At 44.5% G+C, this 22,517-nt stretch overlaps 1 protein-coding gene across 1 annotated transcript in view; it reads right to left on the bottom strand.

The window, feature by feature from the left end:
* LOC128689909 (uncharacterized) overlaps positions 1 to 22,517 on the bottom strand; it is a 361,331-nt gene that overhangs the window by 328,713 nt on the left and 10,101 nt on the right. The window contains exon 2 of the mRNA XM_070088675.1: positions 13,067 to 13,145. Coding sequence (XP_069944776.1) covers positions 13,067 to 13,145 — 79 coding nt within the window. The remainder of the gene's footprint in view (positions 1 to 13,066; positions 13,146 to 22,517) is intronic.

Below are 22,517 nucleotides of genomic sequence, written 5' to 3'. Positions count from 1 at the left end.
TCAGATCATCATTGTTAGTGAAGATGAGGTCTAGTGTATTCTCCAGTCTAGTAGGCTCTATTATTTGCTGGTTTAAATTGAATTTTGTGCAGAGATTTAAAAGCTCGCATGAGTGTGAGTTTTCATCAGAGCTGCCTCCTGGTGTTATTACTACAACAATATTATTTGCTATATTCCTCCATTTTAGGTGCCTTAAGTTGAAATCCCCCAGGAGCAAGATGTTGGGTGCAGGAGCTGGAAGGTTTTCCAGACAGTGGTCAATTTTTAACAGCTGTTCCTGGAATTGCTGGGATGTTGCATCCGGAGGCTTGTAGACTATCACAATGACTAGGTTTTGGTTCTCGACCTTTACTGCTAAAACTTCCACTACATCATTTGAGGCATTTAGCAGTTCTGTGCAAACAAGTGACTCTGCAATGTACAGGCCAACCCCCCCCTTTTGCCTGTTCACTCTGTCACATCTGTATAGGTTGTAACCTGGGATCCATATTTCGTTGTCCAAGTGATCCTTTATGTGGGTCTCAGTGAAAGCCGCGAACATTGCCTTTGCCTCTATTGCCTCTATTGTGATACATTGTGAACAATAAAGACAAATCTTGTGGAACATAGTGTACCAGTGTGCGTTTCCTAGACAATGGAAGACGTGGACATCCAAGGACACTTCAGCTTCTATCAAGTCACCGATATCTGTCGAAGGTGTTGAGAACACCATAACTTACGTTACAAAGAGCAAGGTATGTTACGAATTTCTTGTAGATCGGGGGATTGCGCAATTCTTGAGTCACAAGGAGTTTGTAATCAACCTATAATCGGCAGTAAGGTGTGGACTTTTGAGTCCAAACAAGTAAGTATTTCGTCAGCCATCATCGAATGAAATATGCTGACATAACACCCCCTAGGGGTAATTTATACTTACAAATTGTATCTCTTGACAGCCCACTGTTGTGATGGTTTCGACAGCTTCTAGACCTCATCTGCAGGGGCGGCTGTGTAGACGATTTGCTGTCATTTATCAGCTAAGTGTTCATTATATATAGTTATAATAAACACGGCAGGTAAGGCCAAAAATTCTCAACAGAGTTTTGGTCATGTTCGAACCGGATAAAGACCACACTGTGGTCCAAATATGTTGTACTACAGTGTACAAATAACCTATGAGCCAAGGTCCTTCGAAAAAAGCTGTAAAACTAGTGTTTTACAATATAAATCAGTATAAATGAGTCCCTCCAGACTCAATCACAGAGAATGTTCAGCCAAAAGAAAACGGGCGCTCACCCAGCGTTCACCCAACGAAAACGGGAGCTGGGTGACTCACCCAACAAGAAGACGGGGGATGGTATCCTGCACCCTCCATCAACTGCTCCAATCACGAAATCGCTGATTAATACAACAGCAACCCAAGTGATGTTGTTTGTCTGAGTGTATATATACACAGTGTTTATAATGTTTATAGACAGAAATTAAGAGACAAGATTGTGTTAAAGTTTGTTTCTTATAGATTTACCTGTTATATTAAAGGAACTTATATATAAAGTGTAAGCTTTCAAATATATATTAACAGTGAAATTTATATATGTGTAAGTAATATTCACGTGTGATTTACAGTTATACAGTGACATTTATAGTGTATAGTGAATGAAGTGTATAACGTTATTTACGATTAATCATCATGGGCAGGCTGACACAGCAAACTCGAGCCGTAAACATCAGCCACATGTACGGTGTACCCTTCATGGTCATTGACCCTGAGGTTAAGCTTAGTGGGTCAGTAGTGTCTGACTCGATTATTGCTGATTTAAGCATAACAAAAACTCAGCTGTCTATAGCAGTACAGTGTTTTAAACACTCTAAGTGTGGTGCTAGAATTTTCAGTATACCATTAAAATGGCTTGTTTGAAAACTCAGTTTCAGTCTTTACAGACTAAGATTACACAATTAGAAAATCTAATTTCAGTCTGTCTAGGATTAACTCAAGATACAAACATAGATTTTGATGATCTTGAGGTCAAGTTTGGATTATTTACACAACGTATGGAAATAATTAATTCAGACTATACACATTATGAAAATAAATTTCTTGAATCAGATCCATCTGAAGATGAAATTAAAAATGTTTTGGATACTTTTAGTGATCAACAATTAAGGTGGACAGGAGTACAGGCTATCTGCCGTAAAACTCTGTCACAGAGACCTACTGTAACTAGTGGTCAAACACCTGTTACACCTGTAACAACAACAAGTGTCCCATTACCAAGCTTACCTACATTGTCATTACCTATTTTCCAAGGTCATAATTATGAAAAATTCATTAGTGGTTTTCAATCCATAGTAAATTCACAAACTGACATAGATGAGATTGCCAAGTTCAATTACCTTAAATGTCTTGTGAAGGGAGAACCCTATGAACTGATTAAGTCATTTCCGGTGGTTAAAGGTAATTATCAAATAGCCTTACGTGTCTTAGCAGACAATTACTTCGATGCTGACAAGGCTAGAGTTAGACATGCAGTCTTAATATCAAGCTTGAAGCCACCCAAACATTGTTATTCAGACTTACAGGCATTTAGAATCACATTAGACAATAGTCTCATATCTCTAGGTGCTAAATATGACCTAAGACAATGTGATTGGTTTATCAGTGGTATTGTACAAGATAAGTTGTCACCACAAACTATTGAACGATTAAATATTATGTTCAATAAACGCTATTTCACTTGTGAAGAAATTAGCAATGGTTTACAAACAATAGTTTCATGCATGCAAGCAACGAGACAAGATGAAAAATCCACAAATCCAGTGGATAATAAACCTTCAACTCAGTATAAAAAGAGTATACCTACTCCCACTAAACCACATAATGGGAAATCCCATATAGGCATTTATCAAGCTGTGAATACAACAGACAGTAAACAAACTGTCACACATAAACGTACTCCAAAATGTGTACTTTGTGATGGAACACATTGGGCACAGTATTGTATTCAATACACATCAGTGGAGGCACGTAAACAACGTATTCATCAGCTGAAAAGATGCATCAAGTGTTTAGGTGAACACAAGGGAGGAAAATGCTCACTGAAGAAGTGTTTTAAATGCAAGGGTATGCATCATACAGCATTATGCCCAAATACTTTTGCTGAACAGCAGCAGACTTCCACAGAATCAGGAAGTCAACAAGCAACAGCATTAAATGTGAGAGATAAGTTTAAAGCAACTGCTCTCCCGATAGCTCGAGTTGAGTTATCTAATAAATTACACAAAACCAATGTGTTAACACTATTTGATCAAGGCTCACAAAGGTCCTTCATAAGAAGATCAGTGTTGCAGAAACTGAATAAACAACCCTATGCCAAAATACAGTTAGATATAGCTGGTTTTTTCCACAATTCTGGTAAACAGACATATGACCTAGCCAGAATCACTGTTGGTCTAGGAAACAGGAAAAAGACAGTAGAAGCTGTGGTAGTAGATGATTTGCCTAAGTCTGTGCAGATCCAGGGATTAAAAGAAACAGTTGCAGTACTGAAAGCAGCTAAGGTCAAGTTAGCCTGTCCTGACATACAGACGGACACAATTAGTCCAATTGATTTAATCATTGGAAGTGATTATTATCACTGTTTTGTGCAAAATATAGTAAGTAAACATGATGTTCACTTGCTGAAAACAGCAGGAGGCCACATGATATGTGGTCCCATTCCCTCTCAAAGTGGGAAAGAAGCTGATATTGATTCAGTGGAAAATGTACTAGTTACGAGAATAACCGCTGATCATGTACCACAGCAAAAATTATCATTACTGGAAGAAATGAATGAACCAGTTGATAAGTTGTGGGATTTAGATGCGATAGGTATTGATGTAAATAAACCAAGCCCACAAGAGTCTCAGACTTATAACCAATATTTGGACACTGTCAAATATAAAGATGGACAGTATTGGGTTAGGTTACCATGGAAATTAAATCCACCACATCTGCCTAGCAATTATCGCATGACTTTCGGACAGATGAAAGCACAAATACATGAGCTCAGGAAGAATCCAGAGCTACTGACTGTCTATGATAATATCATACAAGAACAGTTGGACAATAAATTCATTGAGGAAATAGTCGAAGATAAGTTGAAGACAAACGCTCATTATCTCCCGCACCATGGAGTCAGAAAAGATTCTGAAACCACTCCACTACGTGTTGTATATAATTGCAGCGCACGTGCAAATAAAGATGTAGCAAGTCTTAATGACTGTCTGATGACCGGACCCTCACTAACTGAGAAGCTTGGAGACGTGCTTATGAAATTTCGCACAAACCCATATGCCTACACGGCTGATATTTCCAAGGCTTTCTTAAGAGTAGGACTACAAGAAATAGATAGAGATTATACTCGATTCTTGTGGCCTGAAAATCCACATGATCCTCAAAGTCCTGTGAAAACTTATCGTTTCAAATCAGTATTATTTGGTGCAACATCCTCTCCATTCTTACTAGAAGCTACTCTAAATACACATTTGAAGAAATCTGAAAGTCCCTTCAAAGAAGTCTTAAAGAAAAGTTTCTATGTGGACAATCTTCAAGGTACTGTGAATAAAGAGGAGGATTTGAAATCCTTATACAGAGAAGCTAACAAGGAGATGAAAGAAGCAAATATGCCTCTAAGGATGTGGAATACAAATTCAAAGCAATTAAGGGAACTTATCAAAGAAGATTTCCCTGAAACTTAAATTCCTGATTGCAACAATATGCTGGGACTTAATTGGAACACACAGGAAGATACTCTGAGTCTCAAAAGGATAAACAATAAATCATGCAGTACACTCACTAAACGTAGTTTACTGTCAGATGTATCACAATGTTTTGATCCTCTAGGACTCGTCTCACCAATTACCATAAAGGGTAAAATACTTATGCAAGATGCATGGAAACTCAAAATTGGATGGGATGAGAACTTGCCTCTAGAAATGAGTCAAGCATGGGATGAAATATCCAAGGAGTTTAAACAACTTCATCAAATTAAATTTCCCAGACAAATAGGTCAAGAGGGAAACAAGTACACATTACATGTGTTCTGTGATGCGTCAACCAGAGGTTATGGCGCTGTAGCTTACATGAGTAATGCTGAAGGAAGTACACTAATTACTTCAAAGGCCAGGGTAGCACCCTTGAAGGTCAGAACAGTACCACAATTGGAACTGACAGCACTCTATGTAGGTACAAAATTAGCTGTCTATCTCAACAAAGTACTTGATCATCTCACTATTGAGAAAACCGTGATCTGGAGTGATAATGAGGCAGTTCTCCAGTGGTTAAGAAATAATAAGAGTAAGTTGGTCTATGTACAGAACAGAGTAGCAGAAATAAAAGAGATGCAGAGAGATTATCTCTTTCTTCACGTCTCTACCCAAGAGAATCCAGCTGACATGTTGTCACGTGGTGTCCCACTCAAGAAATTTGTAGATAATAAATTATGGCTCCACGGACCGAACTGGCTCTCTGATGAAAATAACTGGCCTCAGCAAAAAGCTCACATTATGCCAGAAGAAACAGTCTGCTTGAACACAGCAGAAATAAGTTGTGTAAATACTGCAGACACAACAGAAATAGTCATTGATGGATCTAATTACTCATCTTTGGGTAAACTATTAAGAGTTACAGCTCTTGTCTTTAAATTCATTAAAGGAATAAAACCTGATTATGAATGTCTTGAACCCATTAAATACTGGGTGAAACTAATACAGAAAGACGTTTTCTCTACAGAATATAAATTTCTAGAAACACAAGATAAATCCCCAAAGAAACCTGTTATGATTAATTCTTTAGGACTTTATCTCGACTCAGAAAAGATTATAAGATGTCGAGGAAGAATTCATAATTCTTCACTACCTAAAGAAGCCATACATCCAATATTGATCCCCAAGAATCATTGGCTAACAAAACTGATTGTGCAAAACGCCCACAGTAACGTGTTACATGGTGGGGTAGCTGACACACTTTGTCATATACGACAATCCTACTGGATACCTCAAGGTCGACAAAGTGTGAAAAAACAAATAAAGGACTGTATTACTTGTCGTCACTACGATATGCGAGTATGTCAGTATCCAGGTCCACCTCCATATCCCTCTGAAAGAGTTTGTCATATCACTCCATTTGAGGTGACAGGTGTAGATTACACTGGACCAATAATTTTAACCAAAACAGTTGACAAAGTTCCCATCAAGGTGTACATCTGTTTGTTCACTTGTGCTACAACTAGAGCAGTACATCTAGAAGTAGCCACTGACATGTCTGCTGAAACCTTTATCAAATTATTCAGAAGGTTTGCAGCCAGAAGGGCATGTCCCAGACTGATGATTTCAGATAATGCAACGAACTTTGTTGCTGGTGCTGCTTATATAAGCAAGATCTTTGATCAACCAGAAGTACAACAGATGCTGAATCAACGCAGTTGTCGTTGGAGATACATTCCTCCTAAATCTCCATGGCACGGCGGATTTTATGAAAGAATGATCGGCATTGTAAAGCGTTGTTTAAGGAAGACTCTTCATCGTCAGAGAATAGACTTAGAAGAATTCCGTACAGTTGTGACTGAAATAGAAAATAGAGTCAACAACAGACCTCTAACTTATGTTACCGATGATCTGGACAATTTAGAAGTGTTAAGTCCATCTCATTTACTCCATGGCAGAAGGCTCGAACCTGTTCCTCCCATGAATGATAAAGAAATCATAGAGGATCCTACTTATTTCGAACCTGAGCAACTCAGACGTAAATTCAAACACCTTAATAAAGTGATTGAACGTTGGGAGAAAATTTGGCGAGAAGACTATCTCACCTCATTGAGAGAACACTTCTATGGAGCTGGTGTTCCTGAAAATCATAAGTCCTTAAGACCTGGTGACATAGTGATTATCGACAATGATGGTCCGAGGTCCCAATGGCCACTTGGAAAAATTGTGACCATATATCCTGATGCAAATGGAATCATCAGGACAGTTGATGTTTTGAGCAAAGGTGTAGTGAATAAGCGGACAATAAATAAACTAGTGCCATTAGAATTACACAGTGTTGAAAACAAAATTAGTGATTCTCCAGAAACCATACAGACTAAAGCTGTTCAGAAAAGACAAGCAGCAGTGGTGGCGAGTGAGAAAATTAAATTAATGTTAAGTGATGAATAGTTCACCTGCAGCGAACCTCCGCCGCCCCCCAGTGTGGAGAAATTTTCTCCAGGAGGGGGGTATCAGCCCCCTTCAGCCCCCTTCAGCCCTTTCAGCCCTGAGGGGCCACTCAGAAGGGGCGAGCGTCTTGTTTACTGCTAGAGTGAGTAATTGATCACAGATGCTATGCCACGTAATCAAGTGACCTCTGCTCCTTGCAGGGGTGTTGCAACGTGTATTTTTATAAGAGACAGTACATCTCTTACTTAGCAGGACAATTAAGGAAAATCCTGCTCCCACTTTATTACCATAGTAAAAATAGTGTACATTGTTGTCTCTGCTTAGTACAGCAAGAAACAAACATTCTGCTTTGCTTCATCGAGGAGGTGACAAGGATGCAAGGTACTAGGTCAGCGGTTTTTTTTTTGTGCTGGGGGCAGTGACAGCATGGAGCGCTGTGGCGTCTGGCAGACTATCTTTGACTCTAGTGAGAGTAACACTGACGCCAGGATAACCAACAAAGAACACTGATCTGTGCATTAGTGTGAACAAAGTGTCTCTAACACAAACACTTAATAGAAGTGTGATCAGCTTCTATTGTGATACATTGTGAACAATAAAGACAAATCTTGTGGAACATAGTGTACCAGTGTGCGTTTCCTAGACAATGGAAGATGTGGACATCCAAGGACACTTCAGCTTCTATCAAGTCACCGATATCTGTTGAAGGTGTTGAGAACACCATAGCTCACGTTACAAAGAGCAAGGTATGTTACGAATTTCTTGTAGATCGGGGGATTGCGCAATTCTTGAGTCACAAGGAGTTTGTAATCAACCTATAATCGGCAGTAAGGTGTGGACTTTTGAGTCCAAACAAGTAAGTATTTCGTCAGCCATCATCGAATGAAATATGCTGACATAACACCCCCTAGGGGTAATTTATACTTACAAATTGTATCTCTTGACAGCCCACTGTTGTGATGGTTTCGACAGCTTCTAGACCTCGTCTGCAGGGGCGGCTGTGTAGACGATTTGCTGTCATTTATCAGCTAAGTGTTCATTATATATAGTTATAATAAACACGGCAGGTAAGGCCAAAAATTCTCAACAGGAGGTGTGGCTAGTCAGACGGAGGTGTGGCTAGTCAGACGGAGGTGTGGCTAGTCAGACGGACGTGTGGCTAGTCAGACGGAGGTGCGGCTAGTCAGACGGAGGTGTGGCTAGTCAGACGGAGGTGTGGCTAGTCAGACGGACGTGTGGCTAGTCAGACGGAGGTGTGGCTAGTAACATAGACACAGATGTGGCTAGTAAGACACTGATCTACCTGGTAAAAGCTCTGTTGAGATACTGACCCAAAATGCCCATTAATTCACATATATTGATAATTCATATATAATTTCAATTGGTTGTCAAGAACCAAATATTTACTCACGAAGCTTCTCTAAGGTTATTAACTTTAACAATTATTAACTTAACTTCTGTTATCAGTGAAATATGTAGAAAAATATAACAAAATATTATGCTAATTTATTTTCCACATATTCATCAGAATGTTTGGTGTTTATAGAGATATTTGGTGAGTTTATGGAAGATCCGTCAGTCTGCACTAGTTACAACCCGCACATACCTGGAGTTTACCTGGAGAGAGTTCCGGGGGTCAACGCCCCCGCGGCCCGGTCTGTGACCAGGCCTCATGGTGGATCAGGGCCTGATCAACCAGGCTGTTACTGCTGGCTGCACGCAATCCAACGTACGAGCCACAGCCCGGCTGGTCAGGTACCGACTTCAGGCGTCTGTCCAGTGTCTACTTGAAGACTGCCAGGGGTCTATTGGTAATCCCCCTTATGTATGCTGGAAGGCAGCTGAACAGTCTTGGGCCCCTGACACTTATTGTGCTGTCTCTTAACGTGCTAGTGACACCCCTGCTTTTCATTGGGGGGATGTTGCATCGTCTGCCGAGTCTTTTGCTTTCGTAGTGAGTGATTTTCGTGTGCAAGTTCGGTACTAGTCCCTCTAGGATTTTCCAGGTGTATATAATCATGTATCTCTCCCGCCTGCGTTCCAGGGAATACAGGTTCAGGAACCTCAAGCGCTCCCAGTAATTGAGGTGTTTTATCTCCGTTATGCGCGCAGTGAAGGTTCTCTGTACATTTTCTAGGTCAGCAATTTCACCTGCCTTGAAAGGTGCTGTTAGTGTGCAGCAATATTCCAGCCTAGATAGAACAAGCGACCTGAAGAGTGTCATCATGGGCTTGGCCTCCCTAGTTTTGAAGGTTCTCATTATCCATCCTGTCATTTTTCTAGCAGATGCGATTGATACAATGTTATGGTCCTTGAAGGTGAGATCCTCCGACATGATCACTCCTAGGTCTTTGAAGTTAGTTTTCCACTCTATTGTGTGGCTGGAATTTGTTTTATACTCTGACGAAATTTTAATTTCCTCATGTTTACCATATCGGAGTAATTGAAATTTCTCATTGCTGAACTTCATATTGTTTTCTGCAGCCCATTGAAAGATTTGGTTGATGTCCGACTGCAGCTTTGCAGTGTCTGCAATGGAAGACACTGTCATGCAGATTCGGGTGTCATCTGCAAATGAAGACACAGTGCTGTGGCTTACATCTTTGTCTATGTCAGTTATGAGGATGAGGAACAAGATGGGAGCGAGTACTGTGCCTTGCGGAACAGACCTCTTCACCGTAGCCGCCTCAGACTTGACTCTGTTGACTTCTATTCTTTGTGTTCTATTTGTGAGGAAGTAATAGATCCATCTACCAACTTTACCTGTTATTCCTTTAGCACGCATTTTGTGCGTTATTACGCCATGGTCATACTTGTCGAAGGTTTTTGCAAAGTCTGTGTATATTACATCTGCATTCTTTTTGTCTTCTAGTGCAGGACCTTGTCGTAGTGATCCAGTAGTTGGGACAGACAGGAGCGACCTGCTCTAAACCCATGTTGCCCTGGGTTGTGTAACTGACGGGTGTGTAGATGGGTGGTGATCTTGCTTCTTAGGACCCTTTCAAAGATTTTTATGATATGGGATGTTAGCGCTATCGGTCTGTAGTTCTTTGCTATTACTTTACTGCCCCTTTGTGGAGTGGGGCTATGTCTGTTGTTTTTAGTAACTGTGGGACGACCCCAGTGTCCATAGGATGCTCACAGTACGTGATGGGGACTTCTTGCAGTTCTTGATGAACACGGAGTTCCATGAGTCTGGCCCTGGGGCAGAGTGCATGGGCATGTCATTTATCGCCTGTTTGAAGTCATTTGGCGTCAGGATAACATCAGATAAGCTTGTGTTTACCAAATTCTGTGGCTCTCTCATAAAAAATTAATTTAGATCTTCGACTCTCAGTCTGGCTAGCGGCTTGCTAAAAACTGAGTCATATTGGGACTTGAGTAGCTCACTCATTTCCTTGCTGTCATCTGTATAGGACCCATCTTGTTTAAGTAGGGGCCCAATACTGGATGTTGTTCTCGACTTTGATTTGGCATAAGAAAAGAAATACTTTGGGTTTCTTTCGATTTCATTTAGGGCTTTTAGTTCTTCCTGCGATTCATGACTCCTATAAGATTTCTTTAGCTTAAGTTCGATGTTTGCTATTTCTCTGACCAGTGTCGCCCTACGCATTGCAGATATATTGGCCTCTTTTAGCCGCTCTGTTATTCTTTTCCGTCGCCTGTAAAAGAAGCGCCTGTCTCTTTCTAATTTACATCTACTCCTCCTTTTTCTTAAATAATAAGCCTTGAGCATACATCGAGTGCCACAGAGTTAATCTGTTCTAGGCATAAGTTGGGGTCTGTGTTGCTTAGTCTATCTTCCCAGCTTATATCGTTTATGACTTGGTTTATTTGGTCCCACTTTATGTTCTTGTTATTGAAGTTGAATTTGGTGAATGCTCCCTCGTGACTAATCTCATTTTGTCGGTCTGGGGCTCCGCGCATACATGTCTGAACCTCGATTATGTTGTGATCCGAGTATATTGTTTTTGATACTAATACCCTTCTGGCCTGATTCCTTCCCAGTACCCGGACACTGTATTACCCCTCCTGGTTTAGCTCTTCCCCATGATTATGTTTTTACTTCGCCGGGGCAAGCTAGTTCCCGAGATGATCACTATACACAGTGGTGGCAACATCATGTAGCTCACAGCATTCTGGCAATATTTCAAAGACGTCGTGATAAAAGTCTATCCGAAGAGATGTTGTCAAGAAAAGATGTCTTCTAGAAATATAACTGGAAAAATATAATATAAAGAAACATCAAAAACTGACTCGAAAGTCAGTGTGTGTAAGTCATCAGAGTTACTGGGATACTTGACTGGAATATGAGGTGATCACTAGTTCAGAACTACACACTTGAGTGATACCTTGAGCATGTTTCCTTACACCTACTGATCATGTTCACCATGCAATAAGTAGGTATCTGGGAGTTAGTCAACTGATGTGGGTCGCATCCTGGAGGCAACATTAAGCTAAATTGCCCAAAATGCTGTGTGAGGGAAAAGTTCGTTATATAAGAGTGGAAGTATGAATGAATGGTGGAAGTAATATAAACGGTTGAATGGTTGTTGAGTCAGGGATATGTATCTCTGCTTCCCCTCCTGCTGGACACCCGGTGGGAGTTAACACTGGACTCTCCTAGTGAGTTGGCTATTATTTGAGGAGGTACTTGTACCTCCTTCCATGGCAAACATAGGCCTCAGACACTCCCATGACAGGGAGCAAAGGCCGGGTCACCATCTGGAAAATACCCAGGCCGGGAGAGTACAGGCGAATCAAGAAGAAGAAAGATATTACTTGACTTCCTCCTCCCACCAAGTCTCCATGTTGATGGAATTGGGTCACTTGATGCTGGCGAGGCAAGGCGGGCAGATTGATTTATGCAGTGAATCACTGACTTTCACTTCTTGTGAATACTTAAAGTATTGTAGAACATTTAGAATATCTGTTGTTATCATCTCCAGCCACCTTCATCGCGCTAACAGCCAGAGTTTTACCCCGCTGGACTAACGGTGAATCACTTATACCTTGGTGTGAGCTCTACGTCCCTACCACCGGTCATTGACGGTGGACTCATCAGGGTCACGTCCACCAGCGACTACATCGTCATCCACGCGCTTCATTGGTTAATTAACATCATGAATCCAGCTTACTGCAACATTCCACAGCTCACCCGAGTACCATGTGTTCGCGATCTTTATATGTTTATATTACATTAACTTAGTTCACGAGATTAATTTGTGCATTATATTTTTCATTATTGCTTCAGTTAAGAAAGTTTCATGTTTATATAATTATTTTTGCATACTTTCAGAAAGATTGGTTATTTTATTTTATTTATATTTATATATCTTCTCTTCATACGGAGAAATGGTCCTTTGAAATACCCTTTGAGGGTCTGAAGTGCAGTTATACCTTCACACTCTGCATAACCATGGACTCTCCATAACATGTCTTTGATGTTAACTAGGTCTGTATCGTGTACTGGAAGAAATGGATTATTATTATATTATTATTATTACTATTAGTAGTAGTAGTAGTAGTAGTAGTAGTAGTAGTAGTAGTAGTAGTAGTAGTAGTAGTAGTAGTGGTGGTGGTGGTGGTAGTAAGGACATTATCGAGCGTTCTCTAGTTCACAGGTACTTACCTGAGCGCTCTTTAGGTCATAACTGAGTGTTCTCTGATTCGTAAGTATGTATCTGAACCTTCTTTTTTGATAAGTACATATCTGATTGTCTTCTAGTTCACCATTTCATGCCTAATCTTCCACTAGTTCATCAATACTTACCTGAGTGTTCTCTAGTTCATATCTGCTTTCCTAAGCTTTCTTTAGTCAGTAAATATTTCCTTGAGCATTCTCTAGTTCGAAAATTCTTACATGAGTATTCAACTATTAACAAGTACTTACTTAAGTGTTCTCCAGATGTCGAAGCACATGACATTGAGCCAGAAGAAGGCAGACAGGGAGCTCCAGAGAAGCACTGAAGCTAGACAGAGAAAATTTTGTTAGGTACTTGTAATGCTAGTGTCAAAAAAAAGTGCAGTCTGCTATTAAAAATGATACGTTAGATCCTGCGAGGATAAAAAAAAAATAGATAGAATTTTGCCTTAATTAAGAACTGAAATTTCAGAGAGGACGGCAAACAGATTTAGCATAGCAGAGTTATCAAAAAAAAGGTTGAAAATAAACTGAGTGGGATCTTTGGTACAAAGACGTTAGTGAACATTAAAATGGTATAAAATACCGACAGGTTGTTAGGTGAGACACATATGCAACAGTTAGGTATCTTTATTATGAAACGTTTCGCTTACACAGTAGGCTTCTTCAGTCGAGTACAGAAAAGTTGATAGAAGCAGAAGATACTTGAAGACGATGTAATCAGTCCATCACCCTTAAAGTTTTGAGGTGGTCAGTCCCTCAGTCTGGAGAAGAGCATTGTTCCATAGTATTGTTTCATACTATGGAACAATGCTCTTCTCCAGACTGAGGGACTGACCACCTCAAAACTTTAAGGGTGATGGACTGATTACATCGTCTTCAAGTATCTTCTGCTTCTATCAACTTTTCTGTACTCGACTGAAGAAGCCTACTGTGTAGGCGAAACGTTTCATAATAAAGATACCTAACTGTTGCATATGTGTCTCACCTAACAAAGACGTTAGTGTCAGCATAACTCTGATGATAATCGTAAAGTGAAGCACTGTGACAGCTGCAAGAGTTGAGTGTGAGTAAGTCTCGTGAGGCCAATGAGAGGTCTTCAGGACTGAATCCTGCGCCTGGGGCTCAAGACCATAAGACTCAGGTTTATTCCCAGCCAGAGAGACGTGTAAGTCTCTGTATACCTGTTGCTACTGTTCATCTATCAGTAAACATGTACCTAGGTGTATATTATTAGTATATAATACCTACAAGACGATGGATTATACACATGTGCAACATCCGGTATTTTTATTCGGTAGACATTTCGCCATCCAGTGGCTTTATCAATATAATACAGAAGACTGAAGTGGTAGAAGACGAGGTAATCAGTCCCTCTGCCTAGAGCAGGTGTTCAGTACCGTAGTCTTGATGAATCTGAAGCATATGTGGGCATGTATACTGGAGGCAGAAGGCAGATGAGATGAAGGTACTGTCACTGGTAGGCGGGATTCTCCAGTGGAAGTAGGTGATGCCCTAGAAGTGAGTCATTGGTAGTAAGTAGTTGCCCTAGACTAGGGCACGTATCGCTAATATCCAGCACTACCCAATCCCACCCCTCCACCTGCTCCTTCCTCTACATACAATAAACCAGTCGGGAAAACACTGCATCGTCACTAAGTACACGGATCACGCCCTTGCTAGAACTGGCAGCCTCAAGGGCACAGGAGTTGATAGTGATGTCAGCCACATCATCACCAAATGCTCCATTATTTCTGAGACTGAAGTTAGCCAACACATTTGCCAGCCTCAGCTTGTTGTCTTTCTCTTCAAGATTGTCTCTTCTGGGCAGAGGACTGGTGACTGACAGCTCGTAATGATGGAAACTTTACGATGGGCTGGTATTCTCTCGCGACCCTTGGCAGAGACATCGTGGTACTTCCCATTTTCATTGATTTTTTGAGTACGATCTGAACAGTGATTCACACGATCTCTGATGGAAGTGATAAGATCTGAAGGACTGCTGTCGTGTAGTGAACGATATGGTAGAACAGTTACTGAGCATCCATGATGACAATGGTAGAAGCTGTTAGTGAGATCTCCGGCACACCATGGAGCTTGCTCAACACTGACTTGTTGTATTTTCGTAGACATTAATGCTCATTAGTGAGCGATGACGGTAGTGCACACAGCTTACCACCGCTGCCCCACCACAAGGCCATCACCTACATCCACTAGGGAATCCCGCCTAACAATGACAATACCTTCATTTCATCTGACTCCATTGTATAGACCTACGTCATGTTGCCTGTGATTCATATTCATCAAGACTACGGTACTGAACTCCTGCTCCTAGGCTGAGCGACTGATTACCTCATCTTCTAACTCTTTAGTCTTCTGTATTTATGTTGTGTTCATAAAACCATTGGTTGGCGAAACGTCTACAGAATAAAGATATCCAGATGTTGCACAGGTGTCTAATTCATCAGGTACCTAGGTGCTCGCCGACTGTTGAGGGTCGGACTTTGAAATGCGCTGAGACAGAGTAACAGCTTTTAGCCGGTAAATTCAACTGGTTGAGAAATACTGAGATGAACAATAAGTTCCTAATCACTATCCATATAATCCACCTGATTGATGTATAAATTACAATATGAGAATGTGAGCTTGAAAAAAAAAATCGCAGGTAACTAAAAATCCAACAACACATATGGAAGACAAATAGTAAAGAGGAATTCCCCCAGAAAATTATGAAGATTTACAGCAACTTAATTTCAAGATTCATAAGTCAGTACCAGAAAGATGTCTAAGATCAGTTAGACATATGAAGTAGGTTGGTAGACAGCAACCACCCAGGGAGGTACTACCGTCCTGTGGTAGTAGGTTGGTAGACAGCAACCACCCAGGGAGGTACTACCGTCCTGTGGTAGTAGGTTGGTAGACAGCAACCACCCAGGGAGGTACTACCGTCCTGTGGTAGTAGGTTGGTAGACAGCAACCACCCAGGGAGGTACTACCGTCCTGTGGTAGTAGGTTGGTAGACAGCAACCACCCAGGGTGGTACTACCGTCCTGTGGTAGTAGGTTGGTAGACAGCAACCACCCAGGGAGGTACTACCGTCCTGTGGTAGTAGGTTGGTAGACAGCAACCACCCAGGGAGGTACTACCGTCCTGTGGTAGTAGGTTGGTAGACAGCAACCACCCAGGGAGGTACTACCGTCCTGTGGTAGTAGGTTGGTAGACAGCAACCACCCAGGGTGGTACTACCGTCCTGTGGTAGTAGGTTGGTAGACAGCAACCACCCAGGGAGGTACTACCGTCCTGTGGTAGTAGGTTGGTAGACAGCAACCACCCAGGGAGGTACTACCGTCCTGTGGTAGTAGGTTGGTAGACAGCAACCACCCAGGGAGGTACTACCGTCCTGTGGTAGTAGGTTGGTAGACAGCAACCACCCAGGGAGGTACTACCGTCCTGTGGTAGTAGGTTGGTAGACAGCAACCACCCAGGGAGGTACTACCGTCCTGTGGTAGTAGGTTGGTAGACAGCAACCACCCAGGGTGGTACTACCGTCCTGTGGTAGTAGGTTGGTAGACAGCGACCTCCCAGGGAGGTACTACCGTCCTGTGGTAGTAGGTTGGTAGACAGCAACCACCCAGGGAGGTACTACCGTCCTGTGGTAGTAGGTTGGTAGACAGCAACCACCCAGGGAGGTACTACCGTCCTGTGGTAGTAGGTTGGTAGACAGCAACCACCCAGGGAGGTACTACCGTCCTGTGGTAGTAGGTTGGTAGACAGCGACCTCCCAGGGAGGTACTACCGTCCTGTGGTAGTAGGTTGGTAGACAGCAACCACCCAGGGAGGTACTACCGTCCTGTGGTAGTAGGTTGGTAGACAGCAACCACCCAGGGAGGTACTACCGTCCTGTGGTAGTAGGTAGGTAGACAGCAACCACCCAGGGAGGTACTACCGTCCTGTGGTAGTAGGTTGGTAGACAGCAACCACCCAGGGAGGTACTACCGTCCTGTGGTAGTAGGTTGGTAGACAGCGACCTCCCAGGGAGGTACTACCGTCCTGTGGTAGTAGGTTGGTAGACAGCAACCACCCAGGGAGGTACTACCGTCCTGTGGTAGTAGGTTGGTAGACAGCAACCACCCAGGGAGGTACTACCGTCCTGTGGTAGTAGGTTGGTAGACAGCAACCGCCCAGGGAGGTACTACCGTCCTGTGGTAGTAGGTTGGTAGACAGCAACCACCCAGGGAGGTACTACCGTCCTGTGGTAATAGGTTGGTAGACAGCGACCTCCCAGGGAGGTACTACCGTCCTGTGGTAGTAGGCTGGTAGACAGCAACCACCCAGGGAGGTACTACCGTCCTGTGGTAGTAGGTTGGTAGACAGCAACCACCCAGGGTGGTACTACCGTCCTGTGGTAGTAGGTTGGTAGACAGCGACCTCCCAGGGAGGTACTACCGTCCTGTGGTAGTAGGTTGGTAGACAGCAACCACCCAGGGAGGTACTACCGTCCTGTGGTAGTAGGCTGGTAGACAGCAACCACCCAGGGAGGTACTACCGTCCTGTGGTAGTAGGTTGGTAGACAGCAACCACCCAGGGAGGTACTACCGTCCTGTGGTAGTAGGTTGGTAGACAGCAACCACCCAGGGAGGTACTACCGTCCTGTGGTAGTAGGTTGGTAGACAGCAACCGCCCAGGGAGGTACTACCGTCCTGTGGTAGTAGGTTGGTAGACAGCAACCACCCAGGGAGGTACTACCGTCCTGTGGTAGTAGGTTGGTAGACAGCAACCACCCAGGGAGGTACTACCGTCCTGTGGTAGTAGGTTGGTAGACAGCAACCACCCAGGGAGGTACTACCGTCCTGTGGTAGTAGGTTGGTAGACAGCAACCACCCAGGGAGGTACTACCGTCCTGTGGTAGTAGGTTGGTAGACAGCAACCACCCAGGGAGGTACTACCGTCCTGTGGTAGTAGGCTGGTAGACAGCAACCTCCCAGGGAGGTACTACCGTCCTGTGGGAGTTGGTTGGTAGACAGCAACCACCCAGGGAGGTACTACCGTCCTGTGGTAGTAGATTGGTAGACAGCAACCACCCAGGGAGGTACTACCGTCCTGTGGTAGTAGGTTGGTAGACAGCAACCACCCAGGGAGGTACTACCGTCCTGTGGTAGTAGGTTGGTAGACAGCAACCACCCAGGGAGGTACTACCGTCCTGTGGTAGTAGGTTGGTAGACAGCAACCACCCAGGGAGGTACTACCGTCCTGTGGTAGTAGGTTGGTAGACAGCAACCACCCAGGGAGGTACTACCGTCCTGTGGTAGTAGGTTGGTAGACAGCAACCACCCAGGGAGGTACTTCCGTCCTGTGGTAGTAGGTTGGTAGACAGCAACCACCCAAGGAGGTACTACCGTCCTGTGGTAGTAGGTTGGTAGACAGCAACCACCCAGGGAGGTACTACCGTCCTGTGGTAGTAGGTTGGTAGACAGCAACCACCCAGGGAGGTACTACCGTCCTGTGGTAGTAGGTTGGTAGACAGCAACCACCCAGGGAGGTACTACCGTCCTGTGGTAGTAGGTTGGTAGACAGCAACCACCCAGGGAGGTACTACCGTCCTGTGGTAGTAGGTTGGTAGACAGCAACCACCCAGGGAGGTACTACCGTCCTGTGGTAGTAGGTTGGTAGACAGCAACCACCCAGGGAGGTACTACCGTCCTGTGGTAGTAGGTTGGTAGACAGCAACCACCCAGGGAGGTACTACCGTCCTGTGGTAGTAGGTTGGTAGACAGCAACCACCCAGGGAGGTACTACCGTCCTGTGGTAGTAGGTTGGTAGACAGCAACCACCCAGGGAGGTACTACCGTCCTGTGGTAGTAGGTTGGTAGACAGCAACCACCCAGGGATGTACTACCGTCCTGTGGTAGTAGGTTGGTAGACAGCAACCACCCAGGGAGGTACTACCGTCCTGTGGTAGTAGGTTGGTAGACAGCAACCACCCAGGGAGGTACTACCGTCCTGTGATAGTAGGTTGGTAGACAGCAACCACCCAGGGAGGTACTACCGTCCTGTGGTAGTAGGTTGGTAGACAGCAACCACCCAGGGAGGTACTACCGTCCTGTGGTAGTAGGTTGGTAGACAGCAACCACCCAGGGAGGTACTACCGTCCTGTGGTAGTAGGTTGGTAGACAGCAACCACCCAGGGAGGTACTACCGTCCTGTGGTAGTAGGTTGGTAGACAGCAACCACCCAGGGAGGTACTACCGTTCTGTGGTAGTAGGTTGGTAGACAGCAACCACCCAGGGAGGTACTACCGTCCTGTGGTAGTAGGTTGGTAGACAACAAACACCCAGGGAGGTACTACCGTCCTGTGGTAGTAGGTTGGTAGACAGCAACCACCCAGGGAGGTACTACCGTCCTGTGGTAGTAGGTTGGTAGACAGCAACCACCCAGGGAGGTACTACCGTCCTGTGGTATTAGGTTGGTAGACAGCAACCACCCAGGGAGGTACTACCGTCCTGTGGTAGTAGGTTGGTAGACAGCAACCACCCAGGGAGGTACTACCGTCCTGTGGTAGTAGGTTGGTAGACAGCAACCACCCAGGGAGGTACTACCGTCCTGTGGTAGTAGGTTGGTAGACAGCAACCACCCAGGGAGGTACTACCGTCCTGTGATAGTAGGTTGGTAGACAGCAACCACCCAGGGAGGTACTACCGTCCTGTGGTAGTAGGTTGGTAGACAGCAACCACCCAGGGAGGTACTACCGTCCTGTGGTAGTAGGTTGGTAGACAGCAACCACCCAGGGAGGTACTACCGTCCTGTGGTAGTAGGTTGGTAGACAGCAACCACCCAGGGAGGTACTACCGTCCTGTGGTAGTAGGTTGGTAGACAGCAACCACCCAGGGAGGTACTACCGTCCTGTGGTAGTAGGCTGGTAGACAGCAACCACCCAGGGAGGTACTACCGTCCTGTGGTAGTAGGTTGGTAGACAGCAACCACCCAGGGAGGTACTACCGTCCTGTGATAGTAGGTTGGTAGACAGCAACCACCCAGGGAGGTACTACCGTCCTGTGATAGTAGGTTGGTAGACAGCAACCACCCAGGGGGGTACTACCGTCCTGTGGTAGTAGGTTGGTAGACAGCACCCACCCAGGGAGGTACTACCGTCCTGTGGTAGTAGGTTGGTAGACAGCAACCACCCAGGGAGGTACTACCGTCCTGTGGTAGTAGGTTGGTAGACAGCAACCACCCAGGGAGGTACTACCGTCCTGTGGTAGTAGGTTGGTAGACAGCAACCGCCCAGGGAGGTACTACCGTCCTGTGGTAGTAGGTTGGTAGACAGCAACCACCCAGGGAGGTACTACCGTCCTGTGGTAGTAGGTTGGTAGACAGCAACCACCCAGGGAGGTACTACCGTCCTGTGGTAGTAGGTTGGTAGACAGCAACCACCCAGGGAGGTACTACCGTCCTGTGGTAGTAGGTTGGTAGACAGCAACCACCCAGGGAGGTACTACCGTCCTGTGGTAGTAGGTTGGTAGACAGCAACCACCCAGGGAGGTACTACCGTCCTGTGGTAGTAGGTTGGTAGACAGCAACCACCCAGGGAGGTACTACCGTCCTGTGATAGTAGGTTGGTAGACAGCAACCACCCAGGGAGGTACTACCGTCCTGTGGTAGTAGGTTGGTAGACAGCAACCACCCAGGGAGGTACTACCGTCCTGTGGTAGTAGGTTGGTAGACAGCAACCACCCAGGGAGGTACTACCGTCCTGTGGTAGTAGGTTGGTAGACAGCAACCACCCAGGGAGGTACTACCGTCCTGTGGTAGTAGGTTGGTAGACAGCAACCACCCAGGGAGGTACTACCGTCCTGTGGTAGTAGGTTGGTAGACAGCAACCACCCAGGGTGGTACTACCGTCCTGTGGTAGTAGGTTGGTAGACAGCAACCACCCAGGGAGGTACTACCGTCCTGTGGTAGTAGGTTGGTAGACAGCAACCACCCAGGGTGGTACTACCGTCCTGTGGTAGTAGGTTGGTAGACAGCGACCTCCCAGGGAGGTACTACCGTCCTGTGGTAGTAGGTTGGTAGACAGCAACCACCCAGGGTGGTACTACCGTCCTGTGGTAGTAGGTTGGTAGACAGCGACCTCCCAGGGAGGTACTACCGTCCTGTGGTAGTAGGTTGGTAGACAGCAACCACCCAGGGAGGTACTACCGTCCTGTGGTAGTAGGTTGGTAGACAGCAACCACCCAGGGAGGTACTACCGTCCTGTGGTAGTAGGTTGGTAGACAGCAACCACCCAGGGAGGTACTACCGTCCTGTGGTAGTAGGTTGGTAGACAGCAACCACCCAGGGAGGTACTACCGTCCTGTGGTAGTAGGTTGGTAGACAGCAACCACCCAGGGAGGTACTACCGTCCTGTGGTAGTAGGTTGGTAGACAGCAACCACCCAGGGAGGTACTACCGTCCTGTGGTAGTAGGTTGGTAGACAGCAACCACCCAGGGATGTACTACCGTCCTGTGGTAGTAGGTTGGTAGACAGCAACCACCCAGGGAGGTACTACCGTCCTGTGGTAGTAGGTTGGTAGACAGCAACCACCCAGGGATGTACTACCGTCCTGTGGTAGTAGGTTGGTAGACAGCAACCACCCAGGGAGGTACTACCGTCCTGTGGTAGTAGGTTGGTAGACAGCAACCACCCAGGGATGTACTACCGTCCTGTGGTAGTAGGTTGGTAGACAGCAACCACCCAGGGAGGTACTACCGTCCTGTGGTAGTAGGTTGGTAGACAGCAACCACCCAGGGAGGTACTACCGTCCAATCAAATGAGTGTGAAACTTAAGCCTGTAATTGTTTTGCGTGATGATAGGATTGCTGGTGTCTTTTTCTGTCTCATAAACTTGCAAGGTTGCAGGTATGTATTGCTACTTCTACTTACACTTAGGTCACACTACACATGCATGTACAAGCATATATATAGATACATATATATATATGTATATATATATATATATATATATATATATATATATATATATATATATATATATATATATATATATATATATATATATATATATATATATATATATATATAACCCCTCTGTGTTTTCTTCTATTTTCTTCCTAGTTCTCGTCCTTGTTTATTTCTGCTTATCTCCATGGGGAAGTGGAACAGAATTCTTCCTCCGTAAGCCATGCTTGTCGTAGGAGGCGACTAGATGCCGGGAGCAATGGTCTAGTAACCCCTTCTCCTGTATAAATTACTAAAAACAAGGAAAAGAAAACCCTTATAAAATTGAGATGTTTGAATGTGCGTGGATGAAGTGCGGATGATAAGAAAGAGATGATTGCTAATGTTATCAATGAAAAAAAGTTGGATGTCCTGGCACTAAGTGAAACAAAGCTGAAGGAGGTAGGGGAGTTTCAGTGGGGAGAAATAAATAGGATTAAGTCAGGAGTAGCTGAGAGAGTTAGAGCTAAGGAAGGGGTAGCAATAATGTTGAAGGATCAGTTATGGAGAGAGAAGGAATATAAATGTATAAATTCAAGGATTACGTGGATTAAAATAAGGGTCGAATGCGGAAAGGTTATACACAAATAACCCGCACACAAAAGAAAGAAGCTTACGACGACGTCACAGTGTGACTTTGTAAATGGTCCGAGTCGGACCGAAACGTCGTCGTAAGCTTCTCTCTTTTATGTGCGGGTTATTTGT

The sequence above is a fragment of the Cherax quadricarinatus genome, chromosome 25, assembly GCF_038502225.1.
Source record: "Cherax quadricarinatus isolate ZL_2023a chromosome 25, ASM3850222v1, whole genome shotgun sequence".
Taxonomy (NCBI): Eukaryota; Metazoa; Arthropoda; class Malacostraca; order Decapoda; family Parastacidae; genus Cherax; species Cherax quadricarinatus.
Note: the sequence above shows the minus strand (reverse complement) of the source record. Positions and strands in the feature narration are given on the sequence as shown.